This window comes from Leguminivora glycinivorella, chromosome 12 (genome assembly GCF_023078275.1).
Source record: "Leguminivora glycinivorella isolate SPB_JAAS2020 chromosome 12, LegGlyc_1.1, whole genome shotgun sequence".
NCBI lineage: Eukaryota > Metazoa > Arthropoda > Insecta > Lepidoptera > Tortricidae > Leguminivora > Leguminivora glycinivorella.
In genome coordinates, this window is record NC_062982.1 from 20,010,358 (window position 1) to 20,036,643 (window position 26,286).

Sequence of the window (26,286 nt, forward strand, 5' to 3'; positions counted from 1 at the left end):
CTAGTCTATTCAATTCTTCGTTTCCATAAAGCTCTATGCTTTATGGAAACGAAGAATTGAATAGACTAGAAACGATCATATTCATTACACCATTACAGTGAGCCCGTTTTAGATGTTAAAGTGAAGTGGTCGGGTCGACGGTGGCGCGGACGACAACAGCGGCGCAGAGGCTTTTCACCCCAAAGGGATAGCTATGTACAGCTATATATTAAATTTGACGTTATTTAACATTATCTAGAAGTTCGAATCTCACCGTTTGAATTTATGATAAGTTTTGCTCATTATCGTCATATTTTTTACGCTGTGACTGACGGATATTTTCACTTTATACTATTTATTTACAAAATGGAAGTATAAAAGTGAGATCACTGCCAATAATTTTGAATATAAATCTAATTTACTTACTTATCTCTACAGCCTCTTCACCAGTAGGTACGCCAGTGAATATTTTAGCATTTTAGGCACATGTTACTAAAGCTAACATTTATCTCACAAAAATATTTATTGTGTTTGAATTATTACTAAACACGACTACGTTCATTTGATAAAAAACACTGAATATATCACTGAAACACTGTATCTATTTGATTAATTTTATTAATGAGCCGAAAATACTTTACAGCCTAAATTTACAGTTTTAACCCTTTGGCCGTCAATGACATTAAACAGCGCGCTAAGCTAGAGCCTAATATCAACCTACATCCTGATGATGGCGTTCAAAGGGTAAACTTAACCGCTATTGACTACAAAATTAATTCTGTCACGTATAGAGGACAAGTGGTCAAAAGGGAAAGTAACCATATAAATAATGCCTGATAATATCCTGCTTGCACATGGAGCATACAGCAATCGCGTGTCAATCTTTACATTACTCCGTTTGTAACTTGAATACGGTTAACATAAGATTACTTTCCTGAAAATTTTACAGATCTCTGGTCGGAATTTACAAGCGAACGACGGTTGGCTATTGACTTGAGTCGTCGTCTTATGTCAGTGGAAATAAACTGGGATACCGATTAAGACAAACAGTAGGAAATATCCTATTTATTAATATAACTCATGTAAATCAAGGTACAGTACAATCACGTGGATAATACGACTCCATTTGACGTAAAAATTTTCCACCTTATTTCAACAAAAGTATGGTCGAATTACGTAAAATGCAGACATAGTATCCTTCGTTCATCTAATTTAATTTCAATTTAATCTCTTGAATAGAGAGTGTTTAAGACATTTCTAATATAAATTTGAACAATATTTAATGCTTTTCATTCAGAGACGGAAGCATTTTTTTACATTCAAGTCTATCAACATGAAAACTTTAAATAATAGGTTTAAGGTTAAACTTAATACATGTTAATGACATTGACTGTATTAGGAATATAATAGCTAGATGTAATTTCATTTTAATTCTCATGCGAGGCAAATGAAACTAGATATTTCAATCAAATGAAGAACACAATATAAGGATTATAAGGAACCAAAACTTAGTCCTAAATTTACATAAAATTTCTTATAAATAGCAAAAAAATATCACTATTATACAGTAGGCGATAACAGCAATGACAATCTAAAAATAATGAAATTGTAGTTGTTAAATCTAACCTTTTAACCGCGTTGAAGAAAATGGTTTAGCGCTCAATGTGGTTAAAAGGTAAAAAATTGCGTAATGGTGGCTTTCATAACAAAATTGTTACTTAATAATTTAATTTACGGATAAATCTGCCATTTTTCATTTTCTCGTATTAAACCTATGAACGCTATGCCATACTACTTGGGAATTTAAATCTTACATACATTGGTGTTTCACCCATTACGAGAATAAACGCCTAAATTATCACAATATTATAAGAACTAAGTAAAGAAAAGTTTAAATTGTGATCAGTCAACGGTTTTCCTTATTAAAAATGAGAACAAAAAATATTTGGATAAATTATGATATCAAATTGAGGGATATAGTGATTTGTTAACACTTCGTCCAGTCACGTATAAGTGACAGCGGTCAAATAATATATTGTGGTCAATTAACTTTTTCTAATACCTCTTTAGTGTCTTTTATTGATTGTTTAAAGCATTATTTTCTTGTGAGAGACGGCAAAAAGTCAATCGACCTAAGAGCATTCTACCGTATCACTTGTAAATACTATTCTGAAAATGTTGCGAAGCCGATTTTCGGTCGTACAATACGGCTATTTTTTATAAATTTTACTTTTATGTCAGATTTTGATGAATATGGTCGGTTAGGAAAGCTCCTCTTTCTGTTCAGAATAATCGGAATATGCATTAAATACACAAAAAATGTATGTAAATTCTGTCCTTTGTGTAATTCAGTGGAAGATCGGCGAATTTGAGCTTATATTGAACTCTAAACACAATACTGATGTATCAATTTTTATCAAAATCTGACAGAAATGAAATAAAAGACAATATAACAAAAACAGCCCAAGACGTAGCTTTAATAATTTACAATATCGACTTCTTAGCATTCTCAAAAGGGTTATACACTGATAGAACGTCTTAACTAAAATTATATGACAAAATATATAGAAACAAATATAATCGTTAGCCGACCATGGAGAGATTGAGGCCATGCTTCTCTATATACCTCTGGCGCGCTTCGGCGATCATCTGCGCTTTCCGCTCTTGGAAGCTGAGTTGGCGCTCCTTTGCGTTCTTTGGGAAGGGCGCCTGAAAAAGCAAGATACTTATTGTCTTTTAAAAAATCGAAATAACAGCGAAGAAAATTTGTGTCGCTTCAACCGAGTTATTATAACGGAATGGAAAATATTCGTTCGTGAGATACAAAAAATAAAATTATTCAGACAATATAGAAATAAAACGGGAATTTCAGGATATGGTCGGCGACTTCCGGCGCTGATCTTTCGTTACACTAGGAATTTGTTATTCGCCACGCAGGAGACGCCTCGCGGTTCCGCTCGGTCAGACGGTCTCTATAGACTCTCCTATTCAATTTTTCGAGATTCGTTGGCTCAGGTGACCTAAACATATAACATAGGCATCAACTAAGGTTCTAAAAATGTAATCGCTCCTCACCTGGACAGGCGGAGTCACGTATCTCGGCGCGGAGGGCCCGGCCTGCGGCGGTGCAGCGCCGGAGCCCTGCGCGGGCGCGGGCTCGGGCGTGTAGGGAGTCACCCCTTCTAGGAAGTTCGTCACTGTCACGTCCACACTGCGAGTGATGGCTGAAAATTCAATCAATGTTTCAGAATTTGTGGAAATCGGTTATAACCACCCTGACATATCGTATTATCCAGGATTCATCATAGTTACACACAATTTTAGCCTAGTATTTCAAATGTTAGAGATAGATCTACGGCCTCTACGGAGTCTAATACGGTTCGTAAAACTTGCATCATTGTAAGTCATAGGCCCATCTACCAGGAGTGGTGTGCGACCAGCGGGACAGCATCGTGCACCTGATATGAAATGCGTCGGCGACGCGTCTTGTCGTGTGCGAAAAGAAGTTAATAGATGCCGCGGTCCCGGGTTCGAATCCCGGTAAGGGCATTTATTTGTGTGATGAACACAGATATTTGTTCCCGAGTCATGGATGTTTTCTATGTATATAAGTATTTGTACTTATATAATATATCTATCGTTGTCCGAGTACAGTCAAGTGTAAAAATATGGGTGCGTACAACTTATCAAAAATATGTCCCATAGCACTTTATGTCGGCGGAATAAGGTCTCGGTACATATTTTTGAGCGGATAAAATCGATACGTATTTTTGCACTTGACTGTACCTGCAACACAAGCCTTCATGAGCTTACCGTAGGACTCAATCAATCTGTGTAAGAATGTCCTATAATACTTTTTTTTTTAAATAAATATAGCCGATACTCTCGAGCGACGCGTAGCATATGCGTGCGAGATACAAATCATATTCATGACAAATGAGCCTCACTAGTTTGAGATATACAATAATTACCAAGATCCCTCATAATATCCCTAAGTGGCACCCTCGGTAGGACTTCTTTGACTTGCTGCGCGCGCCGCAGTAGCTCTCGAGAAGGACCGGTCGCGGCGGGACTCCGCGGTGCAGCAGACCTGCACAATGCTGAGTATTCGATGTCTGTCGCTTCTATCTGTAACAAATTCAACTTGTTAAGACCCTGAATACTTACGCACTGTAATGAAATAGCGAAAAGTTATACCTAAATTAAAATTTTATTGAAATGAGACACTTGTTGCTGTGGCGTTACCGAGTAAAAACTCGAAATTTATAAGGGCGAACTCTACGTATAACTAGGAATTACTAGTCAGACCTTTTGATTGAGAACGGCACAAATACATAAAGTCAATGTATTAGTAATAGTATTGAATAAAAAAATGCAGTTGTTGCCTTTTAACTTTGAAAAATGACTAACAATCTTTCAATGTAGACATAATACGCGAATAACTCGGTGCCAGAAACGCCTAAAGAGATTTTCGTGATGACGTTTAGCTTTAGTCAGCGAATAGTTAGAGAAATGACATTATTATACATCGCAGATCAAAACCAAAAAAAGATGTAGGCGAGGCTGACTTGAACAAGATACAAAAACTTTAGATACACTATGTCTTTCCCATCACGGAACAATGGTGTTCCGGACCTTTGGGAGGCGTGCGCGGGGCCGAAGCCAACGCGTAGAGGCCCTTTCGACACTTTAATGAAATGTAAGGGGTACACCGAGCGGATGTTGCCCTTGCCCGAGATACACTATTATTATTAACAGACACGTTATTTTATCAGGTTATAAACCCAATTTCAGACACAAAGTGTGGAAATTAACTGTAAAAGTAGTGTAACTATCTGTACTGTAGCAGGGTAACGTAATTGATACTGCTTTTGTCAACCCTTCGTAAAAATTATCAAAATCAATAAGTATTAGCTTTGATATGACTATTTAAAATCCAACGTCTTACGTCCATATCAAACACAGAAAAAGGTCATCACTCACGCGCCCAAGGGCTATTTGTTACAATAGGTACTGGTATTTTCGATCAGACTATTTCGCGTCAAGCGAGCGCGGTTGCAAGCGAGACTCCTGAACTCTGAACTCTTTTTAGTGAGGGCATTTGAGGATACTGATCGCTCGGTAAAACTAGCCTACAAGATGAAAAGTACGAGCGCTGTCGATTGCTACTACACTGGACGGAGGTATCAGTCGATTTCTTCAAGTCAGTCATTGACTCTTAGGGTAATCCATTACCTAATTCAAAACCCGATGCGACGGATTTCTACTTCGTGCAATGAAGGTCGACAGCGTAGACTGAGAGGTGACGTCCGTGTCGCATCGCTGGTGGTTGCTGAACACGTCGTGGTAGCAGGTCAAGGGGTGAATTAAAACACCGCCACACATGCACGCTTTGAGAGCGTAGGCGGAGCGCAATAATGGCGGTGCACCGCACAAACGCTGGCGTTGCGCCCAGTGGGCGCTAGCGGGAACTAACGAGCGCGGATTGCGAGCGCAATGCGCGCGGGACGCGAGCGGAATGCGCGCGCATTCAGCGCGCTGATAGCGTAGCGTTAGCGAAGCGGAATGCGCTTTATGTGTGGCGGAGGATTAATACGTACCGTTGTACGGCGTAATGCAGGGCTCTCGCAGACGAAGAGGTACGATGACGGGCGAAGCAGAAGAAGGCGAGGTCACCGAAGGTCACTTGGCTCCCAGGGGGTGCATACTGACCTCATACGACAGTCTGTTGGAGTCAGCAGTTACTGTCGTAGTTACTCGTAACAGAAGAGATGTAGTCCTGCCATCGTACAGCATAACATAACATACAATCGAACTGTGCATAGCATATAGTGCTATGCAAACCTTAATCCGGCTGCATGTCACTTCAGTCGCCAGCGCCACCGCCTGTTGAAGATTATTTTCCATCGGAAGAGCTTTACTTCGTACAATGTTACGATTATTGAAGGTCTTATCGGGCTGCAGATGCAAACAAAACAGGAGCGATTGGCCTACAGCTATCGGCAGCTGTACGAGGTAATGCTGGAAACTGCAGCGGTGCAACCTTCCTCTGTAGACTACGAAAGTTGTGAAATTGATGAAATCAGGTTCTACGATCGAATCAAGCACTATTAATTCAGTATAGTCGAGCCAGATGATAACTACTGAAGTCCTCCTGAGTTCCTGGCCCCTTTCGCTTTGAGCTGGAATTTCAAGTTCACTAAGGCGAAGCGGGTTTATTTTTCCCAATTTGTTTATTAAGGGCTCGGCGAACAAGTTCATCTCTCGAATGGACAGGGGGCGCCACAAACCTCCGGGAAATCCTCGTGTACTTGGAACCCCCGCGGCCAGATTACCGATCGGTTTTGGTGTAAACAGACGCACGCTCGGGATGCAGGACGCTGGCTCGAATTCAGATCTGGACATTCTGAAAGAGATTTTTTTTTTTTTTTTTCGCAAACCTTTACGATGTCTTTGACCTACACAATGAGCGATGTACAGGAATCACAGGGTCGTCTCGCGAGGCGCCTCTCCGATTAGATAGCTCGCGAACATCGTCAGGACACCCTCGCAGCAGTGCGGCTCCTCGTCCGGTTATTGACGTCTTACCTCGTTCAACTATGGGTGGCCAAGCCACGTTAGGACGTAGCATCTTTAGAATTTATCTGTTCTCACTTCGGCGACGGTCAAAATAGAGTGTAAATACTGTCAAAGTACTTCACGGGAACTGGAAAGAGAGGAGTGGATACCATAGTGTACGGGATGTCAGCTGATAGCGGTGCCCGGCGTCACATTGGAGGGTAGTATCAGCCTGGTCAGCAACAGAGTCTGCAACGATACCGTAGCAGACGGAGCCTGGATAGTCGTGGTCGTGGCACCATTGTAGCGGAAGACAGTGTTCGCGGTGAGCGTGACATCTTAGGCGCGACGGCAGCCGCCGACGTCGGCGTGGCGGCCAGCGACACCAAGGGAGCACATCAGCAATCTTACCAGCTTGTCACTGCAGCAGATGGTGTTACGTTCGGCGGTGAGATTGAGACGGCCGTCGTCAGCTCGAAAGGCGTCTTCGATGCCCCTGTCGCGTCACGCAGTATCGTGCTCGGTGGCCCTCTCGAGGTCGCCGCCGTCAGCGCGGTAGGCACCGGCGCCAGCGTGGCAGTCAGCTACATCGGTGAACAGCATCGACAGAGACATTGCGCTCGGTGGCGCGGTGAAGGTCGCCGCGTCTGCAATCTTACCTCGTGCGATCGAGGCGACATCAAGGCGCCAGCATCAGCGTGGCGGCCGACGACACCGGTGGAAAACTTCAAGTAGCTTGCGGCGTTGTCACGGCAGACGCAGCAGAAGGATTGCGACGCCTGTGCAGCGGTTAACAGTATTACGCTCCGCATCACCACTGAGGCGCCAGCATAAGCGTGGCGGCCAGCAATACTGGTGGACAGCTTCGGCAGGGTCGCGGCGTTGTCACGGCAGATGAACGCTCTACATCACCATCGAGGCGCCAGCATAAGCGTGGCGGCTAGCGATACTGGTGGACAGCTTCAGCAGGATCGCGGCGTTGTCACGGCAGATGAGCGCGCTGCATCACCATCGAGGCGCCAGCATAAGCGTGGCGGCCAGCGATACTGGTGGCCAGCGATACTGGTGGACAGCTTCAGCAGGATCGCGGCGTTGTCACGGCAGATGAGCTCGCTGCATCACCATCGAGGCGCCAGCATAAGCGTGGCGGCCAGCGATACTGGTGGACAGCTACAGCAGGATCGCGGCGTTGTCAGGGCAGACGCACGCTCTGCATCACCATCGAGGCGCCAGCATAAGCGTGGCGGCCAGCGATACTGGTGGACAGCTTCAGCAGGCTCGCGGCGTTGTCAAGGCAGACGCACGCTCTGCATCACCATCGAGGCGCCAGCATAAGCGTGGCGGCCAGCGATACTGGTGGACAGCTTCAGCAGGATCGCGGCGTTGTCACGGCAGACGAACGCTCTGCATCACCATCGAGGCGCCAGCATAAGCGTGGCGGCCAGCGATACTGGTGGACAGCTTCAGCAGGCTCGCGGCGTTGTGGCGGGGGCAGAAGGTGGCCGCGCTGGTAGCCTGCGTATTGACGACTGATCACTAACGGCGCGGCGCTCGCGTCGGGGCAGCAGCAGACATACTTACAGCGTCGCACGCGACGCCTATGCGGCGGCCACAACGTTGTTCGGCGGCACCGCAGAGGTCGTTAACGAGGAAGCAACTTCTACGCAACTTCGGCGGCGCCGACGCGGCGGACAACACTGCCGCGGTCAGTGGCGCTATCGCAGCGCTACAGTAAGTTTCGGCGCCGACACGTGTCCGCCGTCCTCCGCACCGAATCGGAAACCGAACATGTTCTTTCTAAAATAATATGAAGCTGCTCACCCATTCGTCGGAGAAATTCAAACCTCCTTGGAGCGCGGTATTCCTTCACCGCGCCCTCCGCCGCCGCCGCCGCCGCCGCAGCCCGCAGGTCGCGCAGCCCGCGGTCGCGAAGCACGTGGTCCCCGGAGCACGTGGTCCCCGGCGGAGCAACTTACCTACGTTACCGCTTATATTCTCGCGCGAAACTTTTAATACGCGGATAACACTTCCTACTTTAGTCTCGGAAAATGAAAATGAAAATGAAAATGAAATATTTATTTTTCAAGTAGGCATATTACAATGCGCATATGAACGTCAAATAAAGCTACGCCGGCTCTAACCCTACGCCTCAGCCTCGAGAAGATTTCAGTCCCCCCTCAGTTGGGAGGGGGGTATCCACTATGGGACCGGCAAGAAACTCGGCGGGCAACTTCTTTTCAAAACATTACATCTTATAATTAACATGCATTAAATAACAACATACAATTTAACATGCAAAAGTATTCATCAAAGAATATGAACAGACTAGGTACTCTATGGAAATCAATTTCAATAAATTATATTATTGCTTAATAATACGTCGTTCTTCTTCAGAGAAAACATATCAAATTGTCATAGAAGAAAAAGATAATATGAATCTCAATATCATTAAATATGTAATTTACCTACACAACATAAAATATAAAATATTTGATGTGCTTTCTTATCTGAACTGTGTCCTCTATACATAATACAATTATTTTAATTGCTATTCGTTTTTTGTAGTTTCTGGTTCGGGCCATGCATGTTTGTCTGTCAAATAGTCCTCGACTCTGTAATAAGCCTTTAACATCAATGATTTTTTTAAGTAGTTCTTAAGAGCTGGGAGGGGTAATCTCAAAGCAGTGTCAGGTAACTTATTATAAAAATGAATGCATTGCCCAACAAATGACTTCTGTACTTTACGGACACGAAACTTCTTTATGGCAAGCTTATTTTTGTTTCTAGTGTTATAATTATGGATATCAGAATTCTTAGTGAAACAGTCTAAATTCTTAACAACATAAATTATACTATCATAAATGTATTGGGAAGCTACAGTTAAGATATTAATTTCTTTGAAGAGTTCTCTTACTGATTCACGTGTTCCTAAGTTGTAAATAGAACGAATGGCTCTCTTTTGTAATACAAAGATAGTCTGTATGTCAGCTGCTTTGCCCCAAACCAGAATACCGTATGACATTACACTGTGAAAATAACTATGATACACTAGGCGAGCTGTCTCAACATTAGTCAGTTGCCTGATTCTCCTAACGGCGTATGCGGCTGAACTTAATTTGCTTGCTAGTTTCTTTATATGAGGACTCCATTGTAGATTTTTGTCCAATGTTAAACCAAGAAACAGTGTTGTATCTACCATCTCTAAGCATTCATCATTCAAAAGTATTTTTGTATCGATTGGTTTAACATTCGGCAGAGAAAATCGAATACATTTGGTTTTCTTAGAATTAAGAAGTAAATTGTTGACAGTAAACCACTGCAGTACATCAGCTAACGTGCTATTAATTACATTGTAATCCGTAGATTTTCGGTCAACATTAAAAAGCAGTGATGTATCATCAGCAAAAAGTACTATTTCACAAAAGTTTTTCACTATACATGGCAAATCATTTATATAAACCAAAAACAGGAATGGACCTAAAATTGAGCCTTGTGGCACTCCTAATTGGACTACAGTCCCGCTAGAGCGAGTTTTGTTAACAACTACTGTTTGTGTTCTATTGCTAAGGTAAGAAGACATAAAGTTTAGGGCATTTATAGACAAACCATAGTGTTCTAATTTCAAAATGAGCGTTCCATGATCCACACAATCAAAGGCTTTTGAAAGATCACAAAATATGCCAATTGCATCACAAGAATTTTCCCAAAAATTATATATATGTTTAATGAGTACCGAAGCAGCATCGGTCGTGGAACGGCCCCTTGTGAAACCGAACTGTTTGCTTGTAAGTAATCTATGTCTGTTGAAGTGTCCCAGTAGATCATTTAACATTAGCTTCTCAAAGACTTTACTTAGTACAGGAAGTATTGATATGGGACGGACAAGAGTGACAGAGACAGCACTATTATTGTTACAACCTGCAAGTGTTCAGCGATGACTGTGGCCGCCTCGGTGACTTCGCAGGTCGGCAGGAGGGTCAATTTGTACACTGTGAAAGGGGCGAGTAGGAACAAGAGTGACAGAGACAGCACTATTATTGTTACAACCTGCAAGTGTTCAGCGATGACTGTGGCCGCCTCGGTGACTTCGCAGGTCGACAGGAGGGTCAATTTGTACACTATGACCGGGGCGAGTAGGAAAAAGAGTGACAGAGACAGCACTATTATTGTCACACACCTGCAAGTGTTCAGCGATGACTGTGGCCGCCTCAGTGACTTCTCAGGTCGGCAGTAGGGTCAGTTTGCACACTGTGAACGGGGCGAGTAGGAACAAGAGTGACAGAGACAGCACTACTATTGTTACAGACCTGCAAGTGTTCAGCGATAACTGTGGCCGCCTCGGTGACTTCGCAGGTCGGCAGGAGGGTCAGTTTGTACACCGTGACCGGGGCGAGTAGGAACCATAGCGCGTCGCGCCACGGGAACCCGTCGTGACCAGTGTGCACTGTCACTGCTGTGAATACTCTTTCAACCTCTGCAATAAAGAGATATCGTTAGTTTAATTTGCTTTTGCCTGTGTGGTGACGGGTTAAGAATTTCACCACCCCCTTTCTTCCCGTGGGTGTCGTAGAAGGCGACTGTGGGATATGGGTTAAATTGTGGCGTAGGCGAGAGGCTGGCAAACTGTCACTGCAATGTCACAGTTTCATTTTCTTTCAACCCCTTACTTGCCAAGAGTGGCCCTGAAGCTTTAGTAGTTTCATGTGCTCTGCCTACCCCTTTATGGGATACAGGCGTGATTGTATGTATGTTTGTATGTAATTTGCTTATATTTATGGCATGGCCAATAAAATTGGCCATAGAGGAATAAGTTAGGGACGAGTTGTAACTGCATACATTAGTAAATGCGGGTTATTTGTAGTGACATCTAGCGACAATCACGCGTCAAGTAGCGTAAATTATAAGTAGGTACCACTACTCGATACTAGGTATCAACAGTACAAGCAAAAGTAAGTAATATTCTGCGAAGGCGACTGGTTGTAGTCAGCAACTAAAGTGGCTGATTACATAACGATCGAGAAGTTACTACCACTCTCTAATATAGAGAAGGTATTTTTAAAAGATAGGGAAATTATTTTAGTTACGCTGTCGGTAAGGTGTAATATGCTCTCTCGCAGGTTTGCACGTTGTTCTACAGAGGTAAAAATAACTTTGTTTAAAACATACTGCCAAACTTTATACACGTGCAACCTGTGGAGTGATTACACTAAAAAAGCCTACAGTGCTCTGCGCGTCCAGTACAATAACGCCTTCAGGGGGATATTGGGCCTGCCCTGGCGCTGCAGTGCGTCAGGAATGTTCGCAGCCCGGAGGACGGACGGCTTCCACGCCGTGATGCGGAAGCGGGTGGCGTCTCTGTGCGAGCGCGTGCGAGGCAGTACCAACACTGTCCTGAAGGTGATTGCTGAGAGGGTGGACAGCCCTATCCTCACGCACTGGATGTCCTTGCATCTTCAGTCCAATTGTAGCTATACTTTCTACTAACGTATATTTAGTTTAGTTTTTAAGTTATTACTAACATAATATGGATGTATTGTTGTCCGAAATAAATGCTTTCATTTCATTTCATAACTTATTCAAGAAATCAAAATGTTACATACTTTTGGTGCGTTATTTCTTTTGCTACTTTTGATGCAATGCAATGTACAAAGTAGGGAATATCGCAACCATCGACGGCCGCCCTCTGTATAGGGTACCTCCTTGTGACAAAGATAGGTATTGGTAACGTGCGTTATGAAGTGACGTTGATTATCACAAAAATGATTCTTCCAGCGTAAACAGATTTAACAATTAAATAATTTTGCCTGTGTGGGTCAAGAATTTCACCACCCCTTTCTTCCCGTGGGTGTCGTAGAAGGCGACTATGGGATATGGGTTAAATTGTGGTGTAGGTGAGAGCCTGGCAACCTGTTACTGCAATGCCACAGTTTCGTTTTCTTTTAACCCCTTATTTGCCAAGAGTGGCCCTGAAGCTTTAGTAGTTTCATGTGCTCTGCCTACCCCTTTATGAGATACAGGCGTGATTGTATGTATGTATGTATGTATGTATAATTTTAATAGCTTACAAATTGAGTCCGCGTGACACTAAATCCTAAGCTTTGTGTGACAGTATAGACAGTTACATACCAATGGCGACTGGCTGCACGCGCTGAGCGACCGGGAAAGGCCAGTCGGCGAACCGGAGCAGCCCGCGGCCGTTCGCCGGCCCGCCCTCCGGCTGTACGAGTAGCGGCGCGCTCGTGCAGTCCCCGAAGTGTTCTCTGTAAAATAAGCATCTTCTTCAGTCGTTCCCTCAATGCTGAGGATAGTGACATCATGTCACTGTGTTGAAGACTAGGTCCCTCCATAGGCGTCTGTTCCTCGCCAAGCGCATGGCCTCGCGCAATTTTAATCGCATGGGTGCAGTAATTTGAACACACCACCTATTAGGAGGAGGTGCCTGAGGTCTTGTGCTTTCAACTTTGCCTCTCTCCAGGCTTACTGGCGGGCGACTTGAAATGTGACCGAAATAACTAGTCCTGGCATATTGTTGACAAAAATAATAATAGTCAGTTAGCAATTATTATTATAAGATAAAAGAAAAAAGGTCATTAGACTATGAGCCGTGCTTAAATTTTGTGCAAACGTTTCAAAAATGCCTTATTCTTCTTGCCTGCCTTATGCTATTTTTAATAATCTTTAACAAATAAAGAATGAATTCCTAATAGCCAATTTTCAAATGTATCATTCATTTTTTAGCTTTTGTGCAATATATAGTAGGGTGGAGCTACACTAATTAGCCGTTATCAATCAATGCCCCTTGTCCTGAAGGTGCATTACTATAGTGCGGACAGGGATTTTTAATCGCCGGTTAGTGTTTTGAAAATCATACATTTCATTTAGATTAAATTTCGTCAGTTAAAGGATACATATCATTATGAGAAACTACTTGCGCTATTGAATCGCCCTACAGCACGCCTCCCAAAAGTCCGGGACCCCATGGTCCCGAGAACTGGATAGGATAGCAATTATTATTACAAGATTAAAGAAAAAAGGTCTTTAGACTATGAGCTGCACTTAAATTTTGTGCAAACATTTCAAAAATGCCTTATTCTTCTTGCCTGCCTTATGCTATTTTTAATAATCTTTAACAAATAAAGAATGAATTCATGTGGTTGTCTTAAAATGAAATTGCCAATTTTCAAATGTATCATTCATATTTTTAGCTTTTGTGCTAAATAGGCATATATAGTAGGGTGGAGCGAAAAAACACTTTTCTGGAATTAGCAAACCTAATAGTTATCAATCAATGCCCCTTAGTCTATGAAGCCTTTGTGCAAATTTTCAGCTTTTTAAATCAACATCTTCTGCCTCCGCATTAGGGTTGAAATTTTGAAAATCTCATACAAACCTAAAAATTCAACTTTCAGATAAAAAAAAATTTCGGCAGTATTATGTTTAGTATATGTTATTGATACATATCATTATGAGAAACTACAAAAAGTTGCGAAAATATCGTCAAGAATCGCTAAAGTTTGTCTAGTTTCAGTACATTCGCCAAAATAGCCGCTAAAATACTGAAAATTGGCGATTTTTAACGCTATTTTCGCAATTTTTGGTAGTTTCTCCTGCCTGCCTAGCCTTATGCTATTTTTAAGAATCTTTCAACAAATAAAGAATGAATGAAATACTGAGGAGTGACGTCACGTCTTCAAACTGAAATTGCCAATTTTCAAATTATGTATAACATTCATATTTTTAGCTTTTTATTTCGTGCTAAAATATTTTATTTTAAGTATAGGCAACTAGCCTATTTCTAATATTCTCTGTTTGCGATATTTGCTATGTTTGCTGTCTAAGCGAAAGTTGTCAATCAGCTTTCGAATTCATGAAATCAATAGAGAAAGGCCTCAAAACTGCCGTTCCCGTAATTGTATTATGCTCTAAAAATGCAAATCGTGTTAAAACTTAAGTAAGAATTTTGTCACCAATACTGTCAGCACGAAAATGATCAAACATACCGTCACTAACACGTGACTTTTCATTCTCCTGTTTATACTACCGACTTTTTTTATTTAATTGTAGAAGTAGATAGTGGGATCCCATTGTGTTGCGGAAGATGGGGCGGCTGGCAACCTGTCACTGTAATATTTAATTATTTGATTTTTTTTCAATCCTTTAATTGCCAAGAATGGCACTGAAACTTAAGCAGTTCCATATGCTCTGCTGGACTACCATTTGAACTTTTAACCCCCGACGCAAAAACGACAGAGTGTTATAAGTTTGACGTGTCTGTCTGTCTGTGGTATTGATGTGCCGACGGATTTTCACACAGGAAAACTTCGGAAACTTTCCATTCGTTGTATGGACAATTGTATGGATGGAAACTTTCCGTTTCATAAATTTAAATTCCCTTTATTTTTCGTGAAACTTTCGTGAATTTATCACGAAATTTAAGATTTTTTTGGAAAGTTTCTTGCATATCACTAGTCTGTGGCATCGTAGCTCCCGAACAGATAAACCGATTTAGATTTAGTTTTTTTTTGTTTGAAATCCGAGTATGTTCTTACTTCTTAGCCATGTTTCATGAAAATAGGTCCACTATGTCGCGGTCGGGGGTTTTTTCAAAATTTTAATTTTGTGGTTAAGTTATTATTTATGTACCTACTTACTTTCTAACAAACTGGGCTGCGTTTCTGATGCCTAGCGTTGACGCAAAAAATGGCGGCACCTTCCACTTCCGTAGCTGCAACAATAATACTCGATGTTAATATATTTAAATACGGTTAATTTCCTTATGATATATATTAACTGTTGCAAAGACATTTATAACTCCGTATAGACAGATAAAGTCTAAGGAAAAAAGCGTGTCGGGCCACGCTCAGTGTAGGGTTCCGTAGTTTTTCTCAAAAACTACTGAACCTATCAAGTTCAAAACAATTTTCCTAGAAAGTCTTTATAAAGTTCTACTTTTGTGATTTTTTTCATATTTTTTAAACATATGGTTCAAAAGTTAGAGGGGGGGGGACGCACTTTTTTTTCCTTAAGGAGCGATTATTTCCGAAAATATTAATATTATCAAAAAACGATCTTAGTAAACCCTTATTCATTTTTAAATACCTATCCAACAATATATCACACGTTGGGGTTGGAATGAAAAAAAATATCAGCCCCCACTTTACATGTAGGGGGGGTACCCTAATAAAACATGTTTTTCCATTTTTTATTTTTGCACCTTGTTGGCGTGATTGATATACATATTGGTACCAAATTTCAGCTTTCTAGTGCTTACGGTTACTGAGATTATCCACGGACGGACGGACGGACGGACGGACGGACGGACGGACGGACGGACGGACGGACGGACGGACAGACATGGCGAAACTATAAGGGTTCCTAGTTGACTACGGAACCCTAAAAACTTACCTCAGTACCATACAGAAAAAGGTACGGTGGCCTAGATGGCATTACACGTTTGGGGTACGCTCAGCTAGATGGCGCTAATATTAATATTTGACATTTTAACACATATACAGCTAAGAATATGGACCAAATTGTCAAAACTGAGGTTCAAAAGTTTTAAGCTTGTGTCGAGAGATGGCAGTCTATGCACTGTGATTACACATTTTACTTCGACAGTAACTCTCTAAAATACTCGATCCTCTTTGACTGTTGTTAGATTAGTTAGGTTCCGTATTGCATTCATTATGACGTAAGCGATAACGCATTACAATATGTGTTACAAAACAAAGCCATACATTACAATATCAATAGTTGGACGTAACTTTAAATAAGAGAATCCTTCCTGTCTAAAAGAACCATGAGCACTTTGAAGTCTGATACATAAACGAACAGAGTCGCGGGATGAGTATTTTAAATATTATCGCCACCTTTTTTTAAGGGCACTAAGGGGAAAACCATTTGAAGAACTGCGATATTTTATCGGTATTTTTGTCTAAATCTCGTCACCCTTATCAATTAAATAATTGCAGTAGGTTAAATGTAAATAAATTGCAGGGCAGGGTAACTATTCCTGTCCGCCGGTCGAGGAAAATAGTTTCATAGATAGTAAGAATTCAGACTCAGACGGCGCATGCGATCTTAATTACATTGCAGACTATCGAGGTTACATACAATTCTAGGTTAATGAAATACTCGTAGGTATAGCAGATAACAAAGCCTAAAGCCGTCTCTCGTCGCCAGCGTACTATGGGAAAGCCACGCTCATTGTTCATATAAGTAGTTCTTTTTTCATGGTGGCAGCGTGAACATGTCTCGTGAACAAGAACTCCATAAAGGATGTTGGCGAGCCTTGCTCATGTGCATATCTACCGCCATCAGTTTTCCCCTAGAGTCTCCTCAAACATATCGACTCGGAATCGTGGTCGCTGGACACATCCGTACGCATGTTCATGCTATAACGAGCGATTTTTGGTCGGCTAATACAGCTGATTTCGCGTCGATATGTTTGCAGAGGGACTAGAGATTTGTTTCTGATAGCGACATAGTTTGGTATTACACTTTAAGTTCTTGCGCTTTGTACACATATTTAAAGTCAAATACAGGTCGAACGCGATTAATTAACATTATTTTACCATTTTTCCAAACGTTTTGACCAGGTTGCACTGGCCGTGGTCGCGGAAGACTGACGTCCCAGCAAAGTGTCACCGGAAATGTAAAAATCGCGTTCGACCTGTATGTGACTTTAAAAATATAGTTTGGTATTCATATGTGTACTCACACTGATAGTTCCTAGGGCATGTGCCGCGGCCAACGAATCCAGGCAGGACGCATAGTTGGCCACCAGCATACTGCAGCGGGCGTCACGCTGCCCTTTGACCTTCACGTACACTCCTGCAAACAACCACTTTATTTAAGCACATAGATGTCATACAAGGGGTCTTTCTGAAAATCAGTGCAGCAAAATGCCCATGTCTGATTATCAGGTCCCCAGACGGGTAGCGGCCCGTCAGCTAGACGTAAAAGTGACAGCAGGACACCACCAAATATATTACAAGCTGCTGCCATCTGGCAAACCGATAGACACTTACTTACTTACTTACTGCTTACTGCTAGCCTTTCTCCGCAGACGTTTAGTCTGGTTGCCTTTGGCATAGGCCTCTCCCATATTTCTCCATGTTTCTCTGTCTAGAGCTTGTCTTCTCCACAAGGCTCCAACTACCTTTCTGAATTCATTTTCCCATCTCATTTTTTGTCCGCCATCCTTCCTTTTGCCATCTCTTGGGTACCATGATGTTATGTCCTTAGACCATTTTTCTCTTTTATCTCGGAGCATGTGGCCAGTCCATTTCCATTTTAGTCGCTTCATTGTCTGATTTACGTCAGTTATCTTTGTTCTTTTTCTAATGGTATCCAACTTTATTCTATCTTTAAGTTTTATATGCAACATGCTTCTTTCCATGCTATTTTGGCAAACTTGGAGAGCTCGCCTTTCCTTGTCCGTTAGGGCCCAAGTTTGGCATCCATACGTGAGACAGGGAAGGATACATGTGTTAAAGACTTTGGACTAGTATTTGCTTAGTTTGTAGGTATTTGGTTGTTTTTCATGATTTCTCGTAGTGACCAATATCTTTTCCATGAGTTCCCGATTCTAGTGTCTACTTCTTGTTGCATCAAATTTTGAGGTGATATTACTTGCCCGAGATATGTGTATTGTTCTACATATTCAATGAGGTTGTTGTCTATGAGTATCTCTTCTTTTCCACTGTTCGTCATTATTTTTGTTTTTTCGGTGTTCATTGTTAATCCAACTTCTTTACTGACATCAGCTAGTTGTTGTAACATTATGTTTAGGTCTTGTGGGTTGTCGCTAAGTAGAATAATATCGTCAGCAAACCTTAGATTTGATAGCTTTGCTCCATTTATGTCGATCCCAAGGGACTCCCAGTTAAGCTTCCTAAATACATATTCTAGAACTGCGGAGAAAAGTTTCGGTGACAAAGGATCTCCCTGTTTCACTCCTTTTTTCACACTGAATACTTTGCCGTCTCTTTCTGTCCGTATTATAGCTGTGGAATTCTGGTATATTAGTTGTAATATTCTTATGTATTTTGTTTGTATGTTTTGTTCTTGCAATGCTTCCCATATGTATTTATGTTTCAAAGAGTCGAATGCTTTATTGTAGTCTATGAAAGCAAGATAAAAGATTTTATTGTACTCCATATGTTTTTCTATTATTTGTTTGATTGTATGTATATGGTCGACTGTTGAGAATCCACTTCGGAAACCCGCTTGCTCCTTAGGTTGATTTGCCTCTAGTTCTTTGCTAATCCGGTTCAGGATAACTTTGGAAAATATTTTGTACATGTTTGTTATTAAGCTGATAGGTCTGTAGTTGTTGACTAGGCTTTTATCTCCTTTTTTGTGAAGTAATATTATTGTGGAGGTTTTCCATTGTTCCGGTATGACTTCCTCTTTTAAAATGTCATTGAATAGTCCTGTTGTTGTTCCTAGTATCTCGTCTATACAGCCTTTTATTATTTCATTAGAAATTTTGTCATCCCCTGGGGCTTTCCCCGTCTTTTGTGTTAGGATTGCATGTCTTACTTCACTTTCAAGGATATTTGGGATTTCTTCATCATCTTCTTTGTATTCTAGAAGGTCATTTGTGACGTCTGTATCGTTGTATAGGTTTTGGTAAAATCCTGTTGCTGTGTCTATTATCATTGGTCGACTAAACACTTTATTTGCTGTTGTTATATCTTTTAGGTTGGGTATCCATTCAGTTTTATCTCTTAGTTCTTTCAATGCTTTCTTCGTTCCTCCTGTTTTCTCAATATGGTATTGTATTGCCTGTAGTCTGGTTCTTTCCATATGTTTTCTGATTTTGGTGTTTATCTGTTTACTTAAATCTGCTATTTTTTTCCTATTTTCACCTCTATTGGTTATGAGATTCCTTCTAATTTCCATCAGAGCCCGTGCTTCATCTCCAACCTTATCTTTATGAATTTTTGAGTTGTTGACTTTGCTAGATATGGCTTTTAATTCTCTCTCCAATGTGTCGTATTTATTCTGCACTGTATCTTCCATTTTAAATGTTTTGAGGTTGGTATGTAGAGATGTCAATAGGTTCTTCGGGAGTGGCAGGTGTATTGGTCTACTGTTTGTTGCTCTCATTATATGTTTTCTACTTGCTTTAGGTTGCTTCATATATAGCTTGCCTCTTATCATTCGGTGGTTTGTATTGAAGTTAAGTTGGTTTACTGTGTCTACATCTTTGATAAATATTGGTTTGTTAGTCAGAATATAGTCTATTTCGTTTCTTATATGGCCATTAGGTGATATCCAGGTCCATTTCCTGCTATGTTTCTTTTTAAAGAAGGTGTTCATTACTTTAAGATTGTATGTAAAGGCTAAATCTATCAAGCGTTTCCCATTGTCGTTCCTTTCTCCTGTGCTGAATTTGCCGATGACTGCATTTTCTCTGTTGGTGCTTGTTTGCGTTTTGTTGTTAATGGAAAAATAGGAATGAAAAGTAAAACATTACTTTTCATTCCTATTTTTCCATTGAAGTCTCCCATGACAATGATGTTTTCGTGAGCGGTCTCTAGTGTAGATGAAAGCTGTCTGTAGAACTCATCTTTTTTTGCTTCCGGTGCTCCTTCTGTTGGTGCATAGATTTGTATAACAGTCCACAGGTTTTTATGTCCTTGTAGGTCTATATTTAGTACAGCAATCCTTTCTGATATGCCTTTGAACTCTATGATTTGTTTCTTTAGGTGCTTTTTAGGGTTCCGTAGCCAAAATGGCAAAAACGGAACCCTTATAGTTTCGTCATGTCCGTCTGTCCGTCTGTCCGTCTGTCCGTCTGTCCGTCTGTCCGTCTGTCACAGCCGATTTACTCGGAAACTATAAGTACTACAGTGATGAAATTTGATGGGAATATGTGTTGTATGAACCGCTACAAAATTATGACACTAAATAGTAAAAAAAAGAATTGGGGGTGGGGCCCCCCATACATGTAACTGAGGGATGAAAATTTTTTTTTCGATGTACATACCCGTGTGGGGTATCAATGGAAAGGTCTTTTAAAATGATATAAAGTTTTCTAAAAAACATTTTTCTTAAAGTGAACGGTTTTTGAGATATCAGCTCTCAAAGTCGTAAAAAGTATGTCCCCCCCCCTCTATTTTTATAACTACGGGGTATAAAATTCTAAAAAAAATAGAGGTGATGCATGCTAATTAACTCTTTCAACGATTTTTGGTTTGATCAAAGTATCTCTTATAGTTTTTGAGATAGGTTGATTTAACTGTAATTTTGGCAGGTGTATAAATTGACATAATAAGTTTATTATATTTGCTGCTACGGAACCCTTTGTGCGCGAGCCCGACTCGCACTTGGCCGGTTTTTTACCATAAATCCCACTCCATGGTGCCCTTTAGTTTCGCCTATATAATAGAGGATGTAGTTCTCATGTTCTTCAATCTGATTTCCTAATCGTCTTACTTCGCTTATGCCGAGTATGTCCCATTTGATATTTGTCAACGCTGTTTCTAGTTCCAATAGTTTTTCAGAAGTTCTTAGAGACAATGTATTTAAAGTGGCTATATTGATTTTATTAGATGGGTTATTTGTTGGGAGGGTGTGGTCATCTTCCCCCACGGTGACCAACCGGGTTGGGGTGTGCTTTGTTTTTGTTATTTTATTTAAGGTTGTTTTCACGACAGTGTTAGGTGACTTTTGGATGTTTTTACTAGTTGTTCTTGTATCTGTAGTATTGGTATTAGTTTCTTTTTGTTTCCAAGTTCTTTTCCTCACTGTTTCTTTAGATAAAGTTGTCACCTGTGTTTCTTTTCCGTTCCTGGTGTGCGCATATGTTGTTATTTTGGATGAAGGTTTGAAATTTATTTTGTGTAGGTTATCGGTTAGTTTTTTGCGCTTTCTGCTGTAGAGTTAGCTCGCCCTCGTTCCAAAAATTGTAAGATGTTAGGTTTTATGATGTCTCTTGAGGGTCCTGCGGGTTTAGGTAGGTCCGTTGTAGTTATTTTCTTTTGGTTTGCTGCTTCTGGTGATCCTGACTCTTCTCTTTTCCTCTTGTCTCTTGTGTTATTGTTACTATTTGGTTTTTTCACTATCAGCTTATCATATTTTAAAAATGCCACATTTCCTTTTTTCTTCTCTTCTTCAACTTGATTTTGTAGTTGTTTTCTCTTTTCTAATAGACACTTAGTCCTTTAGCACTACTTTTATTTCTAGTCACTGGGTCCTTTAACCCTTAAATGCATAGTGATGTATATATGCATCATGCATTTTTGACTCTATTGACAGCATGCCAAAATTCGAATTTGAATAAATCTTTGTCAAGGTCATGCATTTAAGGGTTAACACAACTTTTAATATTTCTGTGTGATTTAGCTTTAGTTCTAAAATGTATCTGTGCTAAAACTTAAGGCTATTCTATCTTTAGTATCTTTCTTTCATAAACTAACTAATAGTGAGGATGGTTTCCAATCGGCGACTTCAGCTTCCGCGGCTATACTGGCGTACTCCGTCATAGCAATACCGGTCCCAATTTTTCGAGTATAGGTACAACTAACTCGTATGCAATCTTGCATACTAATTACTAATCCAACTTTACTTCTTATAGTTACTACTAGGAAGTAAAGATGAACCTAATAGCGATTTTTGTAGCGATTCGTTACTGCTACACGGCCCATCGGCAAGTGAATCTAAGTACCTATTTTTCATATTTAGTATTTCAGATCTTACTCAAATTCATGTATTCAAATGATGTCATAGATAATTATTTAAAAATATTTTTGCAGAGTGTTATGGGAATCCCCTTACGTCAAACATTTAAAAAATGACGTAAATCGCTTAAACTCATAAAAATACAGTTAGTTTTTATATATTTTTGTGTTGCTGTTCAACCACATATGAAATTATTCACTTTATGAATTGTACAAATGCACATGCCACACCTTTATTTACGTAATACCAATGTTTCAAGGCATATTTTATTACTTAACTAGCTTTTGCCCGCGGCTTCGCTCGCGTTAGAAAGAGACAAAAGGTAGCCTATGTCACTTTCCATCCCTTCAACTAACTCCGCTTAAAAAATCACGTCAATTCGTCTCTCCATTTTGCCGTGAAACAGACTCACACACTTTCCCATTTATAATATTAGTATGCATGCATTAGTAAATTAACAGACAACAGTTTTATTTAGTTATTAGTTAAAATACTGTAATGAGTCATTGTCATTACCCACCATCAGTGAAGGTGAACATCAAGTAATGCTTAATTGTCACATTCACAAAAATTATCTCAAAGTAGCGCAAAAGATGTGACAAGAAAAACAAGTTGGAAACAATGTGTTGAGCATGTACGGGGTCAATGTTTGCCGCAATTCATTCAATGCAAATTAGTTGGCTCAAATAGTCAGGAAATCTTACATCTTTTTATAAAAAGTCATAGCAGTATAGACCGCTCTGTTCACTGAATCCTATAAATTGTATTGCAAAGACCTAAGGTTCACCTATGACGTTTTTTATGTGATAGGAGCCAAACAAGCAGACAGCTTGCCTGATGGTAAGCAATCACTGCTGACCATGGACACCCGAAACACCTGAAAGGTTTGAGTTACTTCCAAATCCTACATTTTAACCCCCGACGCAAAAACGACGGGGTGTTATAAGTTTGACGTGTCTGTCTGTCTGTCTGTTTGTTTGTCTGTCTGTCTGTCTGTCTGTGTGTCTGTCTGTGGCATCGTAGCTCCCGAACGGATGAACCGATTTAGATTTAGTTTTTTTTGTCTGAAAGCTGGAGGGAGTGTTCTTAGCCATGTTTCATGAAAATCGGTCTACTATGTCGCAGTCGGGGTTTTTTCAAAATTTTAATTTTGTGGTTAGGTTATTATGTATAATGAGGTGCAGACAAATATTTGGCTACATTTGTCATGCATAAATATCAATAATTTCCTAGTACAATAGTAACAAGCAATTTGCAAAAAGGCCAGGTCAGAAGTACTCGAAACCGATGAGCGTGTATGAGAAATGTTATGAAAGTGTGTGAAGCGAAAGTGGATTGTCAGGATCGTAGTAAATGGAAATCCGTGATCTCTGCCTACCCCTCTGGGAAACAGGCGTGATTGTATGTATGTATGTAATAGTAACAAATAAACAAATTACACTGTGTATTTATTCTGATAATTATTCTATTTATAAGAACTTCACAGTTCATCTTACATAAATAAAGATAAGCTTCAGAAAGCAGGTTATATAAGTATAACTATATTTATCATGTTACAATATTGATAAAGTGTTAACACTAAAACTCAACGGAAACAAGAAGTGCTAATACAATAATATCAAGATTAAATACTTAGTCAAATCTGTTTCTTTCTCATGACTATTTATTTGGGTATGGTTTTACCAACCACAAATATTTTTTATTTTCTGAGATTATGTTTAGAGTAGTAAGAACTTTCATATTCATTACAAAATGTATTTTGCCACTACTTTGAAAAAATCTTGTATGTCACACTGCTTCTCAAAGTTAAAACGCAGTAAATCTATATGCATTGCATACATACTTATTACATTTTTCTTTTCATTGACAGAAGAAGATTTAAGTTTTTTTCAAAGTAGTGACAATTTCTTTCTTTTAGAATATGTCTAAAAGAACTTTAATAATCTAAAAGAAGTTTAATACATATAATCCCTCTTTCATACTGATATTCATATTATTAAAATGATTAATATCTAGTGATTAGATTAAAATATCAACATTGTCGAAAGCACTAGAGTAACATAAGTTCATGTTACTGAAAAAACATGATCTGAATATGTACAGGGCCATACTACCTGTTTCTTTGATGTCACTAACACTACGATATTTTAATAAACAGGAAATCCTCATTTAAACCCGAGGTGGTACGAAACCTATGCGACTCGCGAAATAGAAGACAATTTGTTGTTTACAGTAACTTGTTTGTGCAATAGCAATGTTTACTCACCGAATGTCCAACATGCGAGGGTAGAAAGCATCTGCCTGACCGTCGATTTGTTCGGCAATATTATCGAAGCCACCCATAAGATTAAAGCCAAAATTGTCCGAACCACAAACAGGCATAGTCCTAATGGCAAAAAAAGGAGAAATTGCGTAACGTTCTCCCCAGAAAACCTGAAAATAAACACTCTTATCACTCTGTTGTTTAATTGGGCACTGTAAATATAGCACGTAAGATCAATAGCCAATTTTATTGCAAACTTTCCCTCAATATCATTCATAAGTAGAACGAACGTAATGGTCAGTACCTTTCGTTGTTTCTAAGCCTCTCCGCAGTTAAAGCCATGATTTTAAAATTGAGATCATAAACTGTCGATTACTAAAGCTTACACTACTTTGTTTAATGAATGAAAGTTAATAATTTCGAATTTCTCTTCAAAAAATCGTGTACGTGATGTATTGTACAATATGGACCATTAGCTATTGATGTGTTTTCTTAAAAAAATGACATTTCTAGTGCAGAACCAAAACGAAAAATATTACCGGTTTATATGCTTACTAGCTTTTACCCGCGGCTTCGCCCGCGTAATAAAAGTATTAATTAAGATTTTCATTTGGATCCTTAGGTTTCTCTGTAGGTATATTTATCTGCGATTATTTCGATTGCACATAATACTTTTGCTTGCAATGATTGTAGAAATATTACACATCGACCACAGCGTAGGTAATTCTATATACGCTGGGGAAACCTTTATAAACATCCCACATAGCCCGTATTTCGACACTATGATCGGTGGGTAAAAAGTACTTTTTTCTATTATCCCTTACAATTTTTTACATTTTGCTTATACTTATCGCAAGCGTAATCTTCAAGCAAGCAAACAACGATCGTCTTAGAGCACATTGATTGTAAGAGACCGCCGACCGATTATCCGTATCCCTCTAACGATACCCATATTATCCGTATCCGTATCCCTATCGCTATCGCTATCGCTAACGCTATCGCTATCGCTATCGCTATCGCTATCGCTATCGCTATCGCTAACGCTATCGCTATCGCTATCCCTATCGCTATCCCTATCGCTATCCCTATCGCTATCCCTATCGCTATCCCTATCGCTATCCCTATCGCTATCCCTATCCCTAGCCCTATCCCTATCCTTATCCCTTATCAAGATGTTTAATGATATAACACTTTAAGTTCTCGCGCTTTGTACACATATTTAAAGTCACATACAGGTCGAACGCGATTAATTAACATTATTTATACCTTTTTTCCCAACGTTTCGGCCAGGTTGCACTGGCCGTGGTCGCGGAAGACTGACGTCCCAGCAAAATGTCACCGGAGATGTAAACAACACAAAACTACCCGATATTAATTTATATAAATGTTCGGGGTAGACAAATAAATATAATCTACCCGCTTTTAGTTAATGTTTATTTCCCACCATGTTTATTTTAAAGGTAAAAATAATGTTAATTAATCGCGTTCGACCTGTATGTGACTTTAAATATATGTTTAATGATTTCTTATCAAGTGCTAAAATATAAAGTTTCATGGTTTTATCATTTAAAATTAAGAAATCCCATACAAACTTTCAACCTCTTTTTCAACCCCTTCATCCCTTTTTTTCGAAATAAAAAGTAGCCTATGTTCTGTCTCAGGGTCTAAAGATTGTCTGTTCCAAATTTCATCAAAATCGGTTGCGTGGTTTAAGCGGGAAAGCGTAACAGACAGACAGACAGAGTTACTTTCGCATTTATAATATTAGTATGGATGTTGGCGAGCATGGTAAT

General features: G+C 40.1%; 1 protein-coding gene across 1 annotated transcript; it reads right to left on the bottom strand.

Moving 5' to 3' along the window:
- Positions 1-270: 270 nt before the first annotated feature.
- On the bottom strand, positions 271-24,970 carry LOC125231725 (lipid droplet-regulating VLDL assembly factor AUP1-like). Its single transcript, XM_048137274.1, has 9 exons — positions 24,798-24,970; positions 24,497-24,663; positions 17,258-17,370; positions 15,189-15,262; positions 12,664-12,797; positions 10,845-11,011; positions 3,951-4,107; positions 3,055-3,203; positions 271-2,688 (listed from the first exon to the last, which is right to left on the bottom strand). Exons 1-9 carry the CDS (start codon positions 24,833-24,835, stop codon positions 2,563-2,565), a joined length of 1,125 nt encoding a protein of 374 aa, XP_047993231.1. The 5' UTR covers positions 24,836-24,970; the 3' UTR covers positions 271-2,562.
- Positions 24,971-26,286: the final 1,316 nt, after the last annotated feature.